Raw genomic sequence first — 21,741 nt, 5'->3', positions numbered from 1 at the left:
AATAATAATAATAATAATAATAATAATAATAATAATAATAATAATAATAATAATAATAACAATAATAATAATAATAATATTTAATAATATTATGCATAATATTACCATTATTATTATTATTATTATTATTATTATTATTATTATTATTATTATTATTATTATTATTATTATTATTATTATTATTATTATTATTATTATTATTATTATTATTATTAGCCATAATAAACAACAACGCTGGGATAGTCATCGCCCACTGGCATAATATGATCAGCCTGTCTTGAGCACGCAGTTGTGAACAAAAACACAGCATGCAATTTATAGCGGCTGTCAATGCATACAGAAGAACTAACGCATCTATTTGTAGAGCATATACCTTTAAACATCACAACGTGGGAGTTATAGGATAAAATTGTACGCATATTTTACACCTTCCTTTAAAAGGAAAAGCACGATTGATATCTCTTGTGCAACGGTGACCATCAGCATGAACAGCACTGGGTTTCCGTTGGCTCGACATCCAGCCAGGTTGACCACGTGCAGTCATGGATCTCCGGATAACCACGTTCATCCCTCTCGCCGCTTACGTGGTTGCTTGGTAAGTGAGCCCGGTATGTGGCCAGCTTTTTCAGCAGCCTGTCGCGCAACTGTAAGAAAATGATGTGCATCGCAATTTACATTTTCGCAAGACCTCTTTCTACAAAAGACTGTGAAACAATTTGCACTCCGAGTTTTGACATGTGCGTTTGGTACGTGCTTTGACTAGGTATACGTGTTTGTGTCGCTCTAAGTTTAACACACGCGCGTGCATAATGGACGAACCTTTCAATGAAATTTCGACTCTGTGAATTGGCAGTGACGGCCAAAATGAAGTGAGTCAATTAACACTTGATTGAGGATTAAGTGAAAACTGACTTATTAAATGGAACGTATCGATTCGCTGAGCGCAGGAACTTCGATCATTTATATCTACGTATCTATTTTTCTGGCCGGCTGCTTCTCGATGCTATACTGATTGGTTTGGTTAGGGAAAACAATAATCTAAAATTCCGAAGGTGTGCGGCATAGAACACGGCGGGCCGATATCACGACGGGAAAGTAAGGCCGAGACCTACCGCCGCATCGAGGGCCCTATAGGACAGCCCAGAGTTGTGATGTCATGGCCAGACCCTGCAGAGCGGATTCCCACTTGCCGGACGATGTGGTATCGGTACCGCGTACCGATGGGCACCCCAAGATCATGTGGTGTAAGGAGGCGAAACCACCACAATTCGTACAAGAGTTAAATAAACCTCAGGATAAACCTTGTCGAGAAAGTCAGTGTTAGGGTACCTTTCTTTTTGAAATAATTACAATGTCAGTACCTACATCTGTTTATCTTTCCATGTGGAGACGGAAAGTTTCTCTTATGCATACAGAAATACTAGGTAATTTCATTGCATGTAGTTGGCTCACTCCTGTTTACCAAATCTCCAGGTCGACCCTATGTCCTCCATGGGTGCAGATTGCTTACTCCCGCACCCTGGAATGGACCAGCTCATTGAAATAATATTCCTTCTGCCCATGTTTACCATATGAGCTGGGAACCATGTAAAGGTAAGGGCTCTAAGGAACTTCTCACCGAGTATGTTGATGACCTATGTCCACACAGCTCCAACACTGAAAGCACAAATGGCGGCTATAGCATTGCTAAAAACCTTCACATGACGGCTACCTCAGAGAGCCAAGTCAATGGAAACCTGCTTGGCTTCATTGTCAGCTTTGGCGGATACCGACGCCATATTATTGGTAACCCTTTTGTGGTTGATTGCCACGACCGTAAATCGGTTCCTATGGTCATCATAATGCGCCGCATCAAAGAAACAGGCACACCCGTCGATATTCGCAACTTGCTAGAGAAGCACCTGAGCGCACACTCTCCTCTTTCCAAAATTTCATTGGGATGCATGTTTGCCAGGGCAACCAAGAAAATGATACGCTCCTTCTTGTGCCTCATCAACCCTTGGTAGTTAGCCTCAACCTGAGCTGGTGTGGTACCTATATCCGCTAAAATCATTCTGCCTGCTTTTAAAAAAGCCAGAGGGCATAATTACCTATGTTATTTCTTGCGCTTCTTCGATTTATTCTTAGGTACTGTGAATTCCTAACTGCAGGAGATGATCTGTGTGGGTGTAGCTGGGGAGCCTCAGCACATTCTCTACCACGCTCTTAATCATTGCAATGAGCTTGTCTCTTCCCGCTCCCTTCCAAACGTGCATTGCCGCAACGTATTCAAAGTGGCACAGCAGAAAACCGTGTAAAAGCCTGACCAAGTTGTTCTCTGATAATCCTGCACTTCGATAAGCTAACCAGCTTATGAGTTTAATAAGACTTTCTGTCTTTTTCGCTGACCTTTGGATCGAGATGTTATTTGTTCTCTTTGCTTCTAGCGGCATAGTTAATGCCCGAAAGGAAGCGACTTTAGGAATTAATGGTCCACTTTTGGTACGTGGATGTCTGTCTCTAGGGGTGGCACTCAGCCACGCGGTCAACGGCCCTTCTTGACCGGGTTATAGAGGAAAAGCTCAGACTTTTCCGGAGAGCAGAAAAGGGCTGCCTCCTCTAGAAAACTCTGTAGCGTCGACCGCCCCTTTCAGGGTAGCCTCTACAGTGCCATCACTGCCTCCTCTACATCAAATGGTGTAGAGGAGGCAGTGATGCATTAGCATAAATTGTGTCGACCAACATCTGGAATTCCAGAAAGCTGTCTCGAGAGACCAGCCATCACTGGGTTAAACAGTAAGGGTGATAAAACAGATGTATGTGCGGTGCCCCTATGTCCCAACACTTGCTCATCCGATTCTAGATTTCCAACTGTAAGGATGCCGGTTCGACGACTCAGGAAGGATGTTACAAACGCGTGAAATTAGGAAGCTAGGTTGAGATTAGAGATCGCATCCAAAATAAAACCATGAGAGACACAATCAAGCGCTTCTTTCAGATCCAAGCCTAAGATCGCCCGGATGTTACTGGTCTGATTATCTAAAACTTGAGTCTTAATAGTTATCATGACATCTTGGGTAGACAGGTCTGCCCTAAAGCCAACTAAGTAGTGAGGAGAAAGATCTTTTGCTCTATGTAAACAACAAGTCGGTTCTGGATTGTTCCGATGCCTTTCCCACGCATGACGTAATAAAGGTGGGGCGCTGATTATCCAAGCTTGCTGGTTTACCTAGCTTGGAATGGGAATCACTGTGGCCAACTTACATTGCTCCAGGATATCACCTCCCTTCCAAATCCTATTAATCTCATCAGTAAGAAATTCAACAGTCTTCTTCCAAACTTTGAAGCACTTGGTTGGTGATTTTACCCAAATCTGGTGCTGATCGGCCATTGAGTTCGTGCAGGGCACGCCTCACATCACTGATGACGAAGGGTTCATTCAAATGGGGACAAGGTATTCCCCTATATCTCGAATAGGCCTACACGTAGGAATCGGCTGCTAGCGGTATACATACTTCTTAGCAAGCTGCCTCAAAGCTCAGCTGCCGACCAGGATTTTAGAGCAAGAGGGAGTATTCTAGTGAAGCCCCCTTTGATTAGATTTTGTGCCATACTCATCAAACAGGTGTTTTAAAAAATTCCAGCTACCTCTCGTTCACATTTGTTTATTGACAAAGTTATAAATTTCATCCCACTGCTGCCTCGACAAGTTTTAACATGGTCTTCAATTTGCGTGTGTATATCTGCAATCTTTCCCTGAAGATTAGGATTAAGCCTCTGGCCCATCCACTTTATCAATAGCAACTGCTTTGACTCCAGTAAATGCGAAAGCCGACTGCTCAATTTTTTATGTCTGTAAAATTTATTCTGTCTCAATGGTCGTGATAACCGCTCTAACACCCTGCAGCAGGTTCTCCGTGCACTGCTACAGAGAGTCCACGTTTCCCTCTGTTCTGACCAAGCCCTTCGTGACTCCCAAAGCTCCCGTGACTACCGAAGAAGCAGCGTTGTGTGCGGGGGGCGTCAAGAGTTGAACGGCGCTAACGCGGTTGCTGCGGTGAGCACTTGAAGATTAGCTTGAAGCGATGGCTGGCATAGGCCTTGTAGGTGACACGTACAGACATGTTTTAACGCGCACGTTGGGCTCACGTCAGATTTAGTGCGCGTGAACCGAAAAGTCAACGGTGTAGCGAGTGGCGGTTGAGTGCGTACAGATGATGTGACCTGCGGGGGCCGTGGCAAGTGCACGGAAGATGAGGGATAGAGTGACGTCAGTGCGCACTGCAAGCGGAGCGTTACGTCAACGCGCAGCAGCGGCGTGACTTACTTTGCACCACACCAACACCTGCAGTGCGCGTTGTTTTCTTTGGCAGAGGCGGTGTTACAGAGGCTAGTCAAAAAGATGCTTCGCTTCTAAAGAAGTAGGGTCAGTGTGAGTCAAACTTATAACATCTGGGTCCGACACAGAAGGTGCCGAACACGCTATCCACAGAATCATTGCCGCATAATTTGTAGGCTTTACAAACACATGTTTTATGTCTGGCTTTGTCTTCTCAAAGTGCTCTTCCTGAAATGAAGTAATGCATCATGACCGTGAAACCTACGACCACTTTCTTTATGGCGCCAAACTCGGCACAATACGAACAGGTGGAAAGAGCAGTTTTGTAGACGCATTAACACAAAGCTAGGCGGTGACCTTAGCCCAATGCCGGCCTCGCTCATAGCATCCCTACATGCCAGTATTACTCTGTGACGCTCGACTTCTTCGTGTAACTAGAGTCTGCTAGAAACGGTTCTAGTACTCTCTGACCATAACTGCGCGTTCCCAATCTACGCTCGCCCCACGAAAACTGCAGCCAGCAAATGGAAAAGAGAAGACGCGTGGTGTATCTCCCTCTGGTCGGTCAGTGGTGTTCAATAACTCTAACCACCGTGAGTAGGTTACCGCCGCCCAGGTACGGCTTCCATTGAGGGTTGCTTTTGTGGCTTGCACATTACTTTCTCAAATTTCGCTCTGAGCGTATAGCAGCCACGAGCATCTTCGACCACAAGGGTTTTTCAAGCTATTAAATCAAATCAAGTTTTCTTATTTCATAATGCGATGTAAAAAAAGATTATACTGAAGGAGGTCTCTTAGTATACACTGAAATGTGACTCTGAGTTAAAGGAGTACTGAATGAAATTTTGCGGTTATCGGTTTTTTGCGTCAAACGGTAGGCCAAGGCCCCAAGAGCCTAAAAAATGTACCGGTTAGCGTGAGTGCGCCCTGAAAATTTTTTACGTGGTGTTCTTAAAAGCTAGTTTCAGCTTCTACTGTACCCTGACGTCACGACCTGGTGTGAGCAGCGCCACCAAGCGTTCGTATGTACAAGCGCCAGTTATCGTGACGTATCTCCAGCCACCTGTGGCTAAGTTGTAGTCTGTTGCTTTGCTGAGAATCTGAAATCGGCGGTCAACTGCATGGTGTACGTGTACACTACTGCAGTGAAGTGGAGTGAACAGAACAAACTCCGCTTTTTCAGCGCCCAGTCTCCACCTCGGCCACGGCACACGAAGTCGACCCATGCTTGTCTCAGCACCAGATCAGATGGAAATTCGTGGAACTTGCCCCTATCCCTCGGTTCACTAGCGCAAGACTTCGCAGGGCAAAGCATTGCTACCATGGCGATGGATTCAAATCGAATAACTCCCTTGCCCTCTGAGCCGTGTATATTCTGTACTCACGAGGGCGCACTATGCTCTAGACTCTGCTCGCTCGCCTCACAGGTTCGCTGGATGATAGCGACCATAGGCGGCCATTTGCTCTTTTTTGGTGCCTGACGTCTTCCTAACTTGCCAGGCTGCGGCATGAAGTCACAAAAATTGGTACTGTAGCCTGACGTCAAGCTAGTGTTGATGTCGATAGGATCGCTAAGAAAAATTTGACTCTATCATCAAAATAAAATATCTTACGCGCACTTGATTAGCTTCACACTTCCTCAGAGCGATCTCTGTATAATAGAGATTTGAATGGCAGAACAAACTCGCCCTCAAAAAAAGGTGTCAGTACTTTTTTAGATTTGGGATAATGGAGGTAATACCGATGGTTCAGGTGACTAAGACGACACGTTCAAAGTCTAGATAGGCTCGGTTGCTAATTTCCTGGTAAACTTCAATAAAGCCATAGACAAATTGGAACGTCTTTCGATTTTATTTTCTATGTTCCGTGTTTCCTTTTTATGTTTCATTAGGTGTGGTAGCTATGCTTCAAATTCAAAATGTACTCAAAGACACTGTGATCCTCGTGCAAGAACTGGGGAGGCTCCTTTTTCTAGTCCAAGCAGCATGAAAGGCTCATGGCTTTTGCTGTGCTACCTTAAATTAGTAATGACATACAAACCAGGACACTCAGCTTGTATTTCACAATAGCAATGAATTCTACTCATTGGCAAATCATTGGCATAGATTTCATACCTGAGACTCAGTCGAAGCGAGGTTTTTCAGCTCGCACGGATCGTTGAATACGTCGAACAAGAAGACGGTATCGTGAGGGTCGAAGTGCTTCCCGACAGGCTGGTCACCTTCCGATACTTCGTCGCTGTTGCATTCGATAATCAAATCGTTGTGCCAGTTCTTCTTGAGTTCAGTGCGATTGCTATGATCGTTATCAAAGGAGTTTTGCTGTAGCGCTCGCCAGGCATCGGATGATTCCATGAGCGAGTCCAGGTCGAGTTCTTCTCGGGGACTGCCTTTCGGTGGGGGCCATTGTCTGTCAAGAATTTCATTAGTTCCCGACTCCGGACGATGAACGAGCTTGAAACTGTGGATGGAAAAATACATGAAATAAAGAAAACTTTTGAATCGATTCATAACATATTTCATCGATGTGATGGAGGTACTCCTTTAAAATGGAGAATATCATTATAGACTTCTTGGAGAAAAAGTGATTGCTGTGTGCATCACTAAATGCAAAATAAATGCGGCGTAAAATGTCCCTCACCCATGTGAATGCACACAAAACACACTTTCGTTCTGCACTGAACGGGGTTCCAATGAACAACAGTTTACGGCATCGGCTGCAGACGGTAAGTGTAATATAGGGGCCGTAGAAGACGCCCACAATGTGCATCTGTTGATATGGTCTACTAGCATTAACTACTTTTTTCAATCACTGTTCATAGTAGTCCCTTAGACGCAGAAGCTATCCTTTCAGTAATATGGACGCTTAAACACAATTTTTTACTGCACCCCGTCCACCATTATGGTGCGAAATATTCAGTAATCATTACTTATTGTCGTAATGACTGATAAATAAAATTTTAAAGACGTGGTAATGACTCTAACGACGGCTGCAGAGTTGTCGGCAATAGCAAAAGCCGAACACATGGACACATGCAACACGTCTGACTAGACTACTGCAGCCAATGCTACATTACCTCTCAATCTGGCAATATTCACGCCTAAGAGATCTGTTTATTCAGACTGAAGTGTTGCATTCAATAAATATAATGAAAAAAACTTTCCTATACGTGACGATGCTTCAGGGGTCGGAATTATGCACAAACTAAGAAATCTAAAAGGGGTGAAACAAGTCTCGTATATATCTTTTTCTCGAGGACGCGAAAATACAACGTGAGTTTATAGCAAGTCTGCACGAAGAAGCGAGAAAATGCAGCTCTTCTTTGATACGTATGCGCAATAATTTGACAGCATCCTTTTGTGGTAAACAAATATCACAACCATTACTCAATGAAGATGCCAGAAAGGCAAGAAAGTTTCTCTAAGCGTGTGCCCTTTTGAATTGAAAAATATGAAACTCCAGGTCCTTCCACTGCCTTGCTTCAAAGCGACGATAGATTACTAAAACTACAGCCGTTTACTGAATGTTTAGTCATACTACCGTCAATTATTACGGCAAGAAAGCGATAAGCTGTCACTGTCGCGACCCGCAATATGTATCAGTTCATCCCACAGTAAATATTCAGCTGGCGTAGTTGGACAGGGGCTCAGTCGTTCAACTCGAGTTCAGAGGCCACATGCTTTATTGGTTGATGTGTGATATTTAACGTCTCAAAACTATCATTTGATAAGTAGGGACGCCATGGTGGGGGGCTGCAGAAATTTCGATCACTTGGGGTTCTTTAACATGCACCTAAATCTGAGCACACGGGCATACAGCATTTTCGCCTCCATCGAAAATGCAGCGGCCGCAGCCGGGAATCAATCCAGTGACCTGCGGGTCAGCAGCCGAGTACCTTAGCCAGTATACCACCGCGGCGGGGCAAGTATAATTCAAGAATGCCTCTATTCGACTTGCGGCAAGAATTGCCTTCTCTCTATTCTCGTGCCGACAAAGGCACGGGAAGCCATGCCGGGAGGTATCGCATGGGTAAAGAATGGTGTTGACCTTCGGTGGCTCCAAAGGGATTTCAAGTATTAGAAATGCGTAACGCCGAATGGTACGGAAGTGTTTTAAGCATCTACGTTCACTCTTGTTCACAAAAAAGAATAGAAAAATATTACACCCCAAGAATGTGTAGTGTGTGTGCAAGATGCGGTCTTTCTGCAACATTTCACAGGTGTACTTCGATTGAGCACAAAGTTAACGCAGGATTCAGCACCTTCCACCCAGTGAGTGCTTAATATAGCCAGAAATATTTCCAATTGTGAAGAGAGCAGCCTCATTTTTTGTTAGATGCAACCTAAGAAATCCAATGGACAGAAGCTGATTCGTTCTCAACAATTTTAGGGAAAGTGCTCAAGGCTGGAGTGAATAATTCTCCGCTAATGCCCCATAGAAAGCGGCGGGCGCAGCGACAGCATGCAGGAATGTATTGTCTCAGGAACCATGATTGATACAAAAATATTAGAACTAGGGGGGAAAACCCGCTGCATGCATTTCCGGGTGATTCTAGTTTCAAAGGTGCGCACTGTTAGCCACGAGTCCGGTTAGGCTTTTTCCAGCGGTTTCATAAACAAAAATGAAAAAGCAAATGTTATTCTCTCAACATTTGGGTGCTCACCTGCCAGAGATAATCGCCGATGCCAGATCTGGGCCATCAATTTCTAGAATCACATCGCCGCGTTCAGTGACTTTACCGGAGGAAAGCGCCTCCCACAGGTCTTGTCCATCTACGTCACACAGTTCCGAAACTTGTCCTCCTTGAGACCAAAGTAGCGATAATTTAGAAAATTACACATAGGCGATTCTTCGTAATTGTAGGAGCTATTATGCAAGCTAGATACTTTGCTAAATTGTATTCGTACGCGTTGCACCGATGTCCCTTCGCCTGCAAATTGCCAGTGGTATCGCTTAAGCTTTATCACTTTTAAATGCACGCATTGCACTGGGTATTTTTTGCATAATTTTGAAATCCCAAATAATATAGTTACGACAGTATGCCATGTGTCGTAACCACAGATGAACTCGACGATGAGGTGGCAACTACAGACTGAAGCTATAAAAGAAGTATTCATAACTACAATTCGTTAATAAGCTTCTGAGTTATTGACTCGAGGTATAGTTTATACGCGAAAGCTGTGGGCATAATACCTTTATAGAAATGAATAAAACAACCAATGTTTTTTTACGTGCAATTGGTGTATTTCAGAGCCCGATTTCAGGAGATATCAAAACTCGTATGAAATGCGACTAGGGTTGTATCAGACTGCAGCCTATAGTACTGGAATAAAAAAAAACGCGCATCTGCACGACGTGAATGATGACGAGTGGGTGAAGTCAAGTCATAAGTTCCATAACGTTTACTTGAAGTCGCCGATTAGTGTAAAGGACTCGTACTTTTACGTGTTTTTTGAATTGCTCCGTCACAATCATGATCAATATTAGTGTGATATTGAACCTTTTTTGTGTCTAACAAACGTTACCTGAGCATTGTTCCGTATATTGTAAATTGAGTTTCGTAAAATGGTATGAATAGTCCACGACGAAGCTCTGTCCTTACGTCCAAAATGTCTACTTTTGACTCGCTCACTTGTATAAAAGGTTCGTGCTTCTAGCTACTATATATTGTACCTTCACAATTGTCATTGTGTTTGTACATTGCAAACCTTTTTTATTCACATACGCAGATGTTTAGGCTATAGCAATGGTTTTGTAATCACTATGACAGTAGACAGCGAGCTTCAACAATAAAACTAGGTCCTATAATCTTTAACGTGCACGTTCACGTTCCCAACCAGTATAAATGGTTTGCTCTTCAGGATGATTTATACTGATCTGTCAAAAATTATTGATATTAGATGATTGCTAATTTTATTTTTTGTGTCTCAGACCCGCGATTCATCCCGTGATGAACTGACACCAAGAAAAGGGTTGGTCCTGACGAGATTTGCTCCTTGTAAGTTCCCTGAAACGCTTTTTGAAGCCACTGTGGAATGAATTCACGAAGAAACCTTACTTCCTCACTAATTTAACGCCGCCAAAATTTTAAGAATACGCCCAGTATGAGCGGAGTTACAAAAATTTGTCACATGCTGCAATTGCCTTCTCTCTATTTTCGTGCCGACAAAGGCACGGGAAGCTATGCCGGGAGGTATCGCATGGGTAAAGAAAATACGTCACGCGTGGCTAGTGAATTTGAGCACTTTTTTTCGAATATTGGCTTTTTTAGTGTGATTGCGTGGGCACCTGGGACAAGTCACTGCCTCTCGCGGCGATGCCTGTAACGACCGAGCGCACTATGTCCAAATCAGCCAATGAATAATGGACGTCCTACTACTGGTGATTTTTGAGCTTCTTTCGTCATTTGTCGGAAGGAGAGAAAACAATTTTTTGCTAACTTTAAAATTTTGTTTTGATTTCCAGGCCACGTGTTGCGCTGTAATATTTGGTTCGTGTATACTTGACAGCCATTAAAACCGATCAGCAGCGTTTTCTGACCATGCTCAAACAGCGTTGCAGGGCCTCTTTAATTATTGAGCAATATTTGAGTGAATGGTACATTTATGTTTCATTTAAATTGACAAGCATATTTTGTGTGTGTTCAAGCTCACGTGAGTGCTTCACTGATTGGGATAAAACATGAATTATGCAGGCGCACCGTACCTTAGGGACTGTATTGAAAGCAAGATGGTTAACACACCGCTATACTGTTTTACATACACACGTACACACACAAAGATGCGATTATGACATGCGGGATAAGGAATGTAGCATAGGAGTTTTTTGTTAGCACTGCGGCAGTCTTCTTTGCCACACCCCTTTGCCCCACCTGGCGTACATATATCTACGATGTAAACTTGGTATACCCGAATTGTTTGTACTGCGACTGTTTTAAATTGCGCCACAAAGAGTCTCCTACAACCTACAAATAGCTGGAGCCTTACGTTCAGGTTCACCGCTTTCTCTACAAAGCTCGAGGGACAATGGTGAACCTAATTATGCGAACGCATAGTCTCTCGAGTTTATCAATGCCACTGCCACATAACAAAAAAGACAAAAGAACAAACCATGAAAGTAATGTTTACTTGAAAGAGCGCCTCTTTCCTGTTGTGTATTTGTACGCGGTGCAACACTATCACCTCGCGATGATATACCGACTGGCCTGCATTGCTAACCTTATTCTTCTCGTATACACCACGCAAACCTCAGGAGCGCCAATCACGAATAGCACGTGTACCTGCAGCGGTGTAGAAAGTAGGCGCCCAGTCGACAATGTGCATCATCTGCTGGGAGGGTGGCCGTGGCGAAGAACCACTCAGGCGAGCGTGCCAGAACACTGCAGGCGTCCGCAAGCTACCTTCCCACACGCTTCCTTTCCCTCCGCGCAGAGGCCAATTGGAGCCGGCGTTCGCAGCGGTGACTCCCTTGACCGGTGCAGCTCCGTTGTCACTGGTAAACGCGACAACGCTGTCGGCGAGCATACCACGGGACTGCAATGCGGCCAGCACCTCACCTATTGAGCGGTCCAACTCATGGACTGCTCCTGCAAGAGGTGGGAGAGCGTACTATGTGATGCGCAAGCCGACCCAACGTAAAGCGTTTTGCATAAAGTTATGGCCTCCTTCGCAAAGGTTAAAGACCCTTCAGTGTGCCTTTTGAATAAGAAATCCAGTCCTGAAACGCAACTCGTCGGCTAGTTGGTTTCACATACACTGACAGAATTTGAGGGGGTAGGGTACTGCAAGAGCATAAGGACAGTGTTACTCTCCCCAGACTGCTTTAACTCCGTGGAGGAGTTAGGCAACGTTGGCCGCGGAACATACTCTTAAGTTTAATGCACCCCGCCACAGTGGTCTAGTGGGTAAGGTACTCGGCTGCTGACTCGCAGGTCGCGGTATTGAATCCCGGCTGCGACGGCTGCATTTGCGATGGAGGCGAAAATGCTGAAGGCCCGTGTGCTCACATTTGGATGCACGTTAAAGAACCCCAGGTGACCAAAATTTCCCGAGCCTTCCACTACAGCGTCTTTCATAATGAAATGGTGGTTCTGGGATGTTAAACCCCATATATCAGTGAATAAATAAATCTTTCGCTGAATTCACAGTAAAAAAAAAAAAACTATGAACACTCTGCTACTCGAATTGAGTTCCTATTTTATGCAACTCTCGTGCCGATGAAGCGCGAATGGGATCTGGCACTCCGTCCTTGCTGACCTAGCACTTGCAAGTTACCACAGACGCCGCGAAGCAATTGAACTATCTCGTAGCCATATGCCTCTTAGCGTAGAAGCCCCAGAAGTAAGTTTAATGCGTCAATGATAACTTTCAGTGATAACTATGGCATGCTTGTGTGGTCATGAACGTTCCTGACGCGCCACTACCAACACCTTCGAGGCCAGAAGCAGCGCAACATCTGATTGATTTGTGGAGTTTAACGTCCCAAAACCACCACATGATTATGAGAGACGCCGTAGTGCAGGGCTCCGGAAATTTGGACCACCTGGGGTTCTTTAACGTGCACTCAAATCTGAGCACACGGACCTACGACACTTCCGCTTCCATCGGAAATGCAGCCGCCGCAGCCGGGATTTGAACCCGCGACCTGCGGGTCAGCAGTCGAGTGCCTTAGCCACCAGACCACCATGATGGGGCAGCGGAAACATCTAAAGAGTCGCCAAAAGTTATTTTACCACACAAACAAATTGCCACGGCAGTAAGGTAAATCTCAGCACTTATTGTAAATAAAAAAGTTTTAAAATCTTATACAGCTGGGTTTGAACTCGCCACCTTCGTATGACGAGGCGAGTGCTTGATCACTATGCAACGTTGTATCACAATCATTACGCTGAAAAAAGAAAACTGGTTGAAAGGAAGCACGCCGTTCCGCTTCATGGGTCGTAGTTTGAGCATACGGGCGATTTTCGTTTCTAACTAAACCTTGTGTCTTCATGACATAAAAACTACTGGCGTCTACACATAACCTGCCACTAATGCCAAGACGCCAAGTTTCTTTCAGAATTCACAACATTGAAAGGACGATATACCAAAATTATCGAGAACCTGAGGTAGATGATTTACTGCCGAGTGCATTGACCGTTACTCGCTTTTTGTGCTAGTTGACGTGCGCCGATGTTTTCTAACGACTTTAATGCTTGATAAGTACGCGCGTAGTTGATTGAATTAGGTGTATTTTCGTGCGCAAGCAACAATATGCTATAGCGCAGCGGCCGTGTTAGAGTGTGCTGATTTGCATGTGTAAACCGATAGCTGCAATTACGCAGCCGATAGCTAAAAACAAATTGCATGTGCACGAAAGTGTGTCATCGTGTTACTTTATGAATGCACACCGAACGACAAGCCCCTGTTTCCTTGTATGAGTCAGCGAAGTGCCGAATAGTGCGCCCGGCGGCTGTCGGCTGTGGCCCGTGTGCGCTGCGCCACAAGGCTAAACGTGCGTCGCATCGATGCTCATCGCCCTTTGTGCGCACACCGTACGCAAGAAAGAATGATTCATTCAAGTTAACCGATGGCAAGGGTCTTCTGTACAGCCATTTTTATTCCTTGGCATAGCATATTATTAACAAAGAAGAGCCGATGGAATGTATGACGGCCTCGGCCGCTAAGCTAGGCCTAAATCTGCTGGGATTTGACTCATACAGGTCACAATTACTTGGACTGATCTCAGCGCAGGCGCTTAAGCCATACGCAAGCCTCTCATTGTTGTAATAAAGTGTAGACGAGGTGAACAAAACTTTACGGATTGCCAGAGATGCGTTTGAGTTGTAGTTTTGCCGACCAGGGTTGTTGTTCTGGCGTACAAGTACACACCACGGCATCTCAAGTCGGATCGAACACCAGATCGTAACCTTTGTAGATTATGTTTGGGCCAGCACTGCTGACAGATTGTCCGAACTATGTTTGTAAGCGCCTAGTACAACTCTCAGGATTGGGCACAAGTGGCTTGACCGCATTGAGCCGATATGACAGAATACCAGCTAATAATTGAAATTTAGTATTATAAACGGCGTTGTATGTCATGTAGTTTATAAATAAAAGGTCAACGTGCCTACAGGGTACCAAACGATCAACAGATAGTTACACATGCTAGATGTATATTTGCCCTTTGAAGCGTGTAATAGAAAGGTAGTGCCACCCGCACTAGAAGAGGTCTTCTCCTATAGCTTCCCCTAGACATTCCTTGGCAATATTGTCTGTTAGATCTCATAATATTGTACCAAAACCCGGAAAAACGAGCCCTCAAATATACACTTCATTCTCTTATTCATTAACGAGGGTCTCGTACTGGCAGGCTTGGGGCTGTTAGGTTGTGAGCTATTGGTAAGCTGCCAGCTCGTAATAAGTTCACGTGCTAAGTGACCCCAAACAGGCTCATAAAGAGTGTGCCACACTCGCCGCCTTGGCTACTGATGGTGATGACTGACACTGCCACATTTAATTCACATATATATGTACCCAATAATGTGGGCGGGGGGATGGCCGCTGTGGTAGCTGAGCGGTAGAGCATCGAACGCGTTATTTGAAGGTCGCAGGGTCGTTTTCTGCCCCGGGCACGTTATTTTTTCACGCACTGCTCTTTCTTCACATGTACATGTACATTACAGTTACGCCTCATAAATTCCTCTATACTTCCTTTGGAATTATTGTCTGTTAGATCTCATAATTCTTGTGGTCAAGCCACGGAAAAACGAGCCCTTAAGTATCCACTACTTTCCGTATATATATATATATATATATATATATATATATATATATATATATATATATATATATATATATATATATATATATATATATATATATATATATATATATATACATATACATGCGGCCGCTCTGGTCCTCTTGCTCAGAGTCGCCAGATGCAGAGGCCGCTCGCAATCCGAGCGCGAGAGGCAACGTACCAACCGAATACATTGGCGATGTCGGAGCAGCATGCCTGTAGCGCCACCGTGCAGCGAGCGCGGGAAGCCACCGGGTAAACATTTCTGCGCTGCATCGACAAATGTCGCCGGTCAGTTGAGTGGCAATCTCCGACATGTCTGGACGCAGTGACAGCCGTCTGAGCCCAGCACAGTCCCTCATGCTGACAATGTATGACGGTAAGTTAAGTAAAAACAACTTGCGAATGAACTTATGTTTTGCGAATGACTCGATCTGTAATTCAGCCCTTTCGCGCGTTGTTCAGGAAGTTGTGGAGTTAACACCTGTACCGGTGCCGATGTATTTCACCACGTGCATGTTTTCTTAACGTCAAATCGAGAGCTGGTTTTTTAACACTCCTTTAACTTGCTGTTTTAAGCTACGGTGGTTCACTTATTCCACATTTTGAATCCCGACAATTTAGATTCAGCCGCGTAGATGAGAGCCAACATTGCTTTTAGAGAATAGATTCGTCGCGACATGACATGATTATTTCGAGAAAGAAGCGCATATCAGTCATGAGTACTGTAGACAGCCATTACTGCTGCTCACTCAAGTTGAAATCAGTCAAGTTGAATTCAACTTCGTCATTTACGCGGTTGATCAACCTGCCATTTCAATTGCCTACATACGCACAGCTGAATGCGTCCTGTGCAGCAATATACGCTTTTACATATAACCGCTTGTAACAACTATAAAAGTCGTATTAATGAAATTTTTTTGTTTTTCGTTGGTAACGAGCCGAGCCTAGTCTCGCCTGTGGACGCAGGTAATGCAGATAGCTTGGGTACTCCTTGCACGAGTAAGCATAACCCTCGCTGCTACGTTTTTTTTTCCAGTTGTCATTGTGGTAGACTGTCTTCAATCAGGCGGGCCTTGACTTCAGTGTTTACTGCCGCCTTGCTCATGTACCTATTTTATAGCTGCAGTGCCATCAAAAATATCCTTGTGTGGCCATTCAAACCACTGGCTTTTTTCATTACACAAAATCTGAAAATTTGCAGAAATGTCCGCGGTAGTCCAACCCTGTATTTCTTTGGCCTTTACTGCAGTCTTGCATGTACACCTTTCTTTTGCTTACAATAACGCTGCAGTGACCTAAAAAAAAATAAACTTGCAGGGCCATTCAAACTTCAGTTTTTCTTGCTAGTATACGAAATCTGAATGTCACTTGTGCTATAACCAAGCATTTATTTTTTCCAATGTAAACAGGACCATGCGGAGAAGGAAAAACTAGGCTTGTATTAACACTCTATGCCAAATATGCAAGCAAGGTTGGCCCGATAAAACATTTCGGAGCAAGCGGGTCATGTATGAACACATTTCGAAAGAAATACTTCAAATGTTTGGAATCTGCAGAACCGCTACACAGTGTGAGTCGCGTTTCAACACCATAGCGAAAAGAAAAAAAAACTGAAGACACAAACAACAAGACATCAGGCCATACTCGCTGCCAAGTGTCTTATGAAGAAGAGTTTGCCCAAATAAGAGCTGCAGACGATAGTATTGAGCCTGAAGTTCTCCGCGGTGTGCATTCTGTGACCTACAAGAGTGTACCCAAGCCAGTTGATGAAGCCAGCACATCTACCAGTGCAACTGCATCCTCTGAAAGTACCGACCACGATAGCTCCGAACTTCTTGACTCCGCTTACGAGACAGCAGAAGAAGCAGGCCATGAACGAAGAAAAAAAAATGAAAAACAATGAAACTGGTCGTCCCAGTGGTGGTGGCCGAATGATGCATATGCAGTATTTTTTTTGAAAGAATGGAAATGATTAACAAAGAACGAGAATCGAAAAGGGACGTAAGAGAAAAAAGAAGAGAGGAACAGCATCTTGAACTAATTAAACTACACAAGAGCATATCGACGCACTAAAGGCCTAGCAACAAAGGCAGGCTCATAAAGCACAGCATACCCTGTACACAAATCTGCGTATGCACATCAAATTCTACAATAAAACTTAGTTTTGGCATTATATCAACTTGTCTTTGATTTCTGCTCCCACCACTCCCTATAGCTGCTGCATAAAAGCGTTTCTTTTCAGTTCGCCTAGACGGCGCAGGGCATTTTCGCGGTCAGTCTGTGGCTGCTGTTTTGGTCCAGCTCGGCGCGCTCTTCTCTGATCTGTAGTAGTGCATCTTGTCTTATTTCTTCTCTCTCTTCTTCAGTCAATAGGTCCTCCACAGCAGTGTTACCGCTGTCCAGGCATATGTTGTGGAGCACACAGCATGCTATTATAAACTGTGTGATCTTGTCCACTTTGGTAAACTCAATGTATCGAAGTGGGCAAAACCTATGCTTCAATAAAGCAAAAGCATATTCTATCCCCACCCTTGTAGATGAAAGCCGATAATTGAACCTACTTTTATCTTGTGTCTTGTTGCCGTAATTTTCAAATGGCGTAAGCAGGTGCTCCCTAATAGCATATGCAGCATCTCCAACGATGTGATACTTGTTCACCTGGCTTAGTGCGGGCAAGTCTTGTTGTATACTTGATAAGCTCAGCACACGGGAGTCGTGTACCTTGCTTGGTGGTCCAGTAAAAACGTCTTGAAATCTGCCTTTGCTATTGCAGATTCCCTGCATTGTCATCGACACCTCGTCGTGTCTGTTTATATATGTAGAACTAACTTTATTCGCCGGGCAGCGCATCGGAATGTAGGTCCCGTCGATGCATCCTATAACACCTGGGAATCCTGCTAGCTGAAAAGAGAGTAAGCAATTCCTAAGTCAGAAATAACTGTATACGCAAAGGCTAGAAAGATGTCCATGTACACTCCAGTTTGCAGCATTCAGTCTAATAAGTGGAAATAATTAGGCGTGATCAGCCAAGCCATGATTCCATTTTGTGTAGACATGATTTTCCAAGAATAAGCATGCAGTACCTTCTATTATATTGATCTCGGTGACATAAACAAAATCTCGAAGTTCAAAAAGACTGCTTCTTCACGCTTGTTTTATTATTCCTCGACAATATGCATGACTGTGCCTAAAAATAATGTGAGGCAATATAAAAACTCACTTTTTCCAAATCCCTGGCCAATGCATCTTTGTCTAGTCCAAAGTGTATGACATCTGGAGCAATCTTGCACAGAAAGCCAAGAACTCTATCAGTCACAGTGAACTGAGTGGACTCGGCCATGTCAAAGAGGACCGCAACATCTCTCATTGAGGCCTTGTTGACAGCATACCTATAAATATTGTACAGGTTATGAATTTATTTGAGTCGTAACGAGAAGATGCAACAAAATACATGCAACTGCTTAATGTTGCATGTAAACCAAGACTTCAATCCAATAATGTGACAGCTGAAATGACACTAAAGCTTCATGCGGAAGTCACTTCATCATTGCACACGTAATGTTTGTGAGTGCTCTGCATGGGCCTCAAATTGGCCATATATTACTATATTTGTAGTATTTGTCGCTTGAAAATATGACGAGTATTCATTTGTGCCATATTGTGCGCCAAGATGAAATTAAACAGCACGTGTTTGCGTAACCCCTTGAAGTGAGCCAACATTATAGAAACCACAACGTTAATAAGGTCATGCACACGTCGAAAGCGTAGTTGGCCACAGGCTGGAAATGTATGTTATTCTCTTTGCTAATCAACAACTACGGAAAAGGCTATAATGCGCTATGGAATTCCATGTTTTTCGCAAAATAAAAGGTGGATGGGGACGACGTGCTTACGGTCATTTTTGTCGAGGCTGTACACGAAGTACGGCCTCAAGGTTGTGAACACCTTTTCTTAGCATTTCTGGAAGCACAACGAAAAACGCTGTTCCTGTAATGCACTTTTCCAAAACGATGGGAAGCACTAAGCAGCATGACTCCTTAAAAAAAAAAACCTCCGTTAATTACCTCAAGGGATGATTAGAGACTTTTTTCACGGCGAATTTTGACACATCTGATCGTAATAGAGAAGGAAAATTTCACAGAAGCCTGGCATCTCTGTTGACAGTTGAGCTACACTGCATGTCGTACACTGAACATTGAAGCAACGCGTGTGGCATGTAGCTGACAGAAAATGTAACTTGCTCACCAGAGAAATGAGAGAATGTGCTCCTCGGGCGTTTTCGTGGGCACACCGCCATGGTTTCTGTCTGACGAGTAAAATTCCGATGCCTCAAGCTGTTTGATGAGCTCGTAACACGCTGAACGAGCCAGGCGGAAGTTGGTGCGAAACTGTAAATGGAGATAACATTACGTGCTATCATGTTTGCCATGCGGCCTGACCTTACCTGTTTATCGGAATAATTGCTGTCAACGTTCCGAACGTATCCTTGGACTTTTGGAACAACAATAGGCTTGGCGAACAACTCGGTGAACTTGCTAGCATAAATCTGGCGATCGTCGTCGTCGCGTCCGAACTGCTTGCGTCAAGGCATTCGTCTGCGAGCTGCTGTAACAGCATTGACGTTTCCTCTGCCTTCATTAGCCACCTCCTTTTTGACATCGTGTCCTTACGGCTTCGTAGACGTGAACTCGCCCCGCAAATACACGCCACGAACAACACCGGCGATGACCCCTTCCAGAATGTGCGCTCGCACTGTCACCTGCCGACAACCAAGAGCTTGTGTCACGTGATCCGTCCTGTCGGCCAAATCGCGCCACGCTCTCACTTCGAAGTCAGTGCGGTCGGGAGCGCTCTGAGTCATAGTTTGACGCGCCGAAAAAACCAACCGAAGGCAGTCCGAGCACTCGAATTTCACCAACCTAAGGCGGGGCTGCTTTTCAGAGCGCTCTAGAGCGCTCGAAATACCCCATCCGAATACGCCTTTAACGTTTTCAGCTGGTGGACCAGCCTTCGTCAGAGTAATCTGACAAGAGTTCATACATGGCTTTAAAAGCTCCTTTCAATAACAGGTCAGCGCCATCTGCGCTGGTTAGCATTACAACGTGCATCATAAAATCCCATGTGCTTCAGAAAAAGGAAAGGAGACGAAAAATGGGAAAACCAGAAGGGTACACACATATTGAAGGCACGGTTGAAGATTCCCTTACATGTACTGTGACGTGATACCATGCTTATACGTAGTTAAGAGATGTAGAAGCGCAGTGGTGTAATGACATTGCATGGCAGCATAAGAACAATCTTAGTGATATGTGAACGTATAATGGCGGTAATGGCGGTCTTAGGCGGTAATGCTTGCATAACTACGGGAGAAACGCACTATGCAAGAGAAAATGGCGATTCTGTGAAGAATGCAGTGCTGGCGAGGGATAGCCACTGCTGACCGTCTATATAGTCTCGTTATCTGATTGTAAGAACGCGCTCTTGACCAAAAGGCAGGTGAAATTCCACAGGTGCAACATTGTAGGGCGATGAAAAATTGGAAGAAGAAGAATGGTCAGTGGCCACAAGCCAAATAAGAGGTTGACCACACGAAATGACAGCTGACGCAGCTGATAGAAAGTCCCAGCCAACTCTACATGATGACGGATTCCGTCGATGAGCACGCGAGCAGTACAATTTTCGGTAAGGGCAAATAAGATTGTCATTAGCACCGCGTAAGACAGGACCAACATATGGAGTCTGCACTTTCCGTAAGTGAAAACACAATTTGTGGTGAATTGCCGAAATGACAGCGCCAGTGTCTATCAGAGCGTCAACGCAAACACCTTCAACACAAACAGGCAATAAATTTGCTGGGCGAGACGGAGGAATGGTTGCGTTTGAATGGCGGGCAGTTTTTCCTTCAGAAACTGCAGCCTCTAGTTTTCCAGGTGGTTGTCCATAGAGATTGGAAGAGAACGTAGGGGTGGGGACGAACGCCAAAATTGTGACGGATAAAGGTAGTGAGATCAGCGGAAAGAATGGGGCAAGCCTCAGAACTGTGGAGGGGAGGGCGAACACTGAGAGGAGGATCGATATGACATAGAAATGTAGGCGTATGATCTGGAGGCAAAGTCTCGTTACGCTGATTATCTACGTCGTCATCCTGTTGGCGGCAATGGTAGAAGCGCGATTTTATGCTCCGTATGCCACAGTAAAGCAGACCGGGCGTGCAGGACGCCAGGTCGGAAAGTGTGGTTGTACGGGCGCCTGTGCTGCCATCGAAGCTAAGCGGTCGTATACAACGTAAGCAGGCACAGATAAAACTGGTGCAGGGGCCCGTGACGCAACATCGGCGTACGAAGGTGCAGGAAACGGTACAAGAAACGGGGCCTGTGTAAGGCTTGCCATCAATGCCAGTTCATCCCTAATGTTGTTACGCAGGTTTGGACCAGAAGGCCGGACAGTGAAAACGATGGGGTTGCCCGGAACAATACCATGAAGTTCCTCTCGGACAATCGTGCGGATATGAGCTCGTAATTCAGCCTCTTCGGTAAAGTGGGTATCACAGGAGGCCTGTGGAAAGCGCACGGAATAAAGCATGTCTTGACGTTGACACGAAGTGATGACGTCTCAAATTGTATTGGGGGTCTGAACGG

The 21,741-nt window shown here is 44.7% G+C and overlaps 1 protein-coding gene and 1 long non-coding RNA gene across 2 annotated transcripts in view; one reads left to right on the top strand and one right to left on the bottom strand.

Annotated features, from left to right (window-relative positions):
- Positions 1-224: 224 nt before the first annotated feature.
- Positions 225-21,741, bottom strand: part of LOC119167568 (arylsulfatase B) — a 77,761-nt gene continuing 56,244 nt past the window's right edge. The window contains exons 8-11 of the mRNA XM_037419074.2: positions 11,598-11,903; positions 8,982-9,120; positions 6,433-6,778; positions 225-644 (exon numbers count right to left, since the gene is read on the bottom strand). Coding sequence (XP_037274971.2) covers positions 480-644; positions 6,433-6,778; positions 8,982-9,120; positions 11,598-11,903 — 956 coding nt within the window. The 3' untranslated portion in view covers positions 225-479. The remainder of the gene's footprint in view (positions 645-6,432; positions 6,779-8,981; positions 9,121-11,597; positions 11,904-21,741) is intronic.
- On the top strand, positions 15,387-17,278 carry LOC142764815 (uncharacterized). The gene is made up of 2 exons (XR_012883903.1): positions 15,387-15,479; positions 16,513-17,278. It is a non-coding gene; the product is annotated as an uncharacterized LOC142764815 (long non-coding RNA).

Source organism: Rhipicephalus microplus, chromosome 6, assembly GCF_043290135.1.
Source record: "Rhipicephalus microplus isolate Deutch F79 chromosome 6, USDA_Rmic, whole genome shotgun sequence".
NCBI lineage: Eukaryota > Metazoa > Arthropoda > Arachnida > Ixodida > Ixodidae > Rhipicephalus > Rhipicephalus microplus.
Note: the sequence above shows the minus strand (reverse complement) of the source record. Positions and strands in the feature narration are given on the sequence as shown.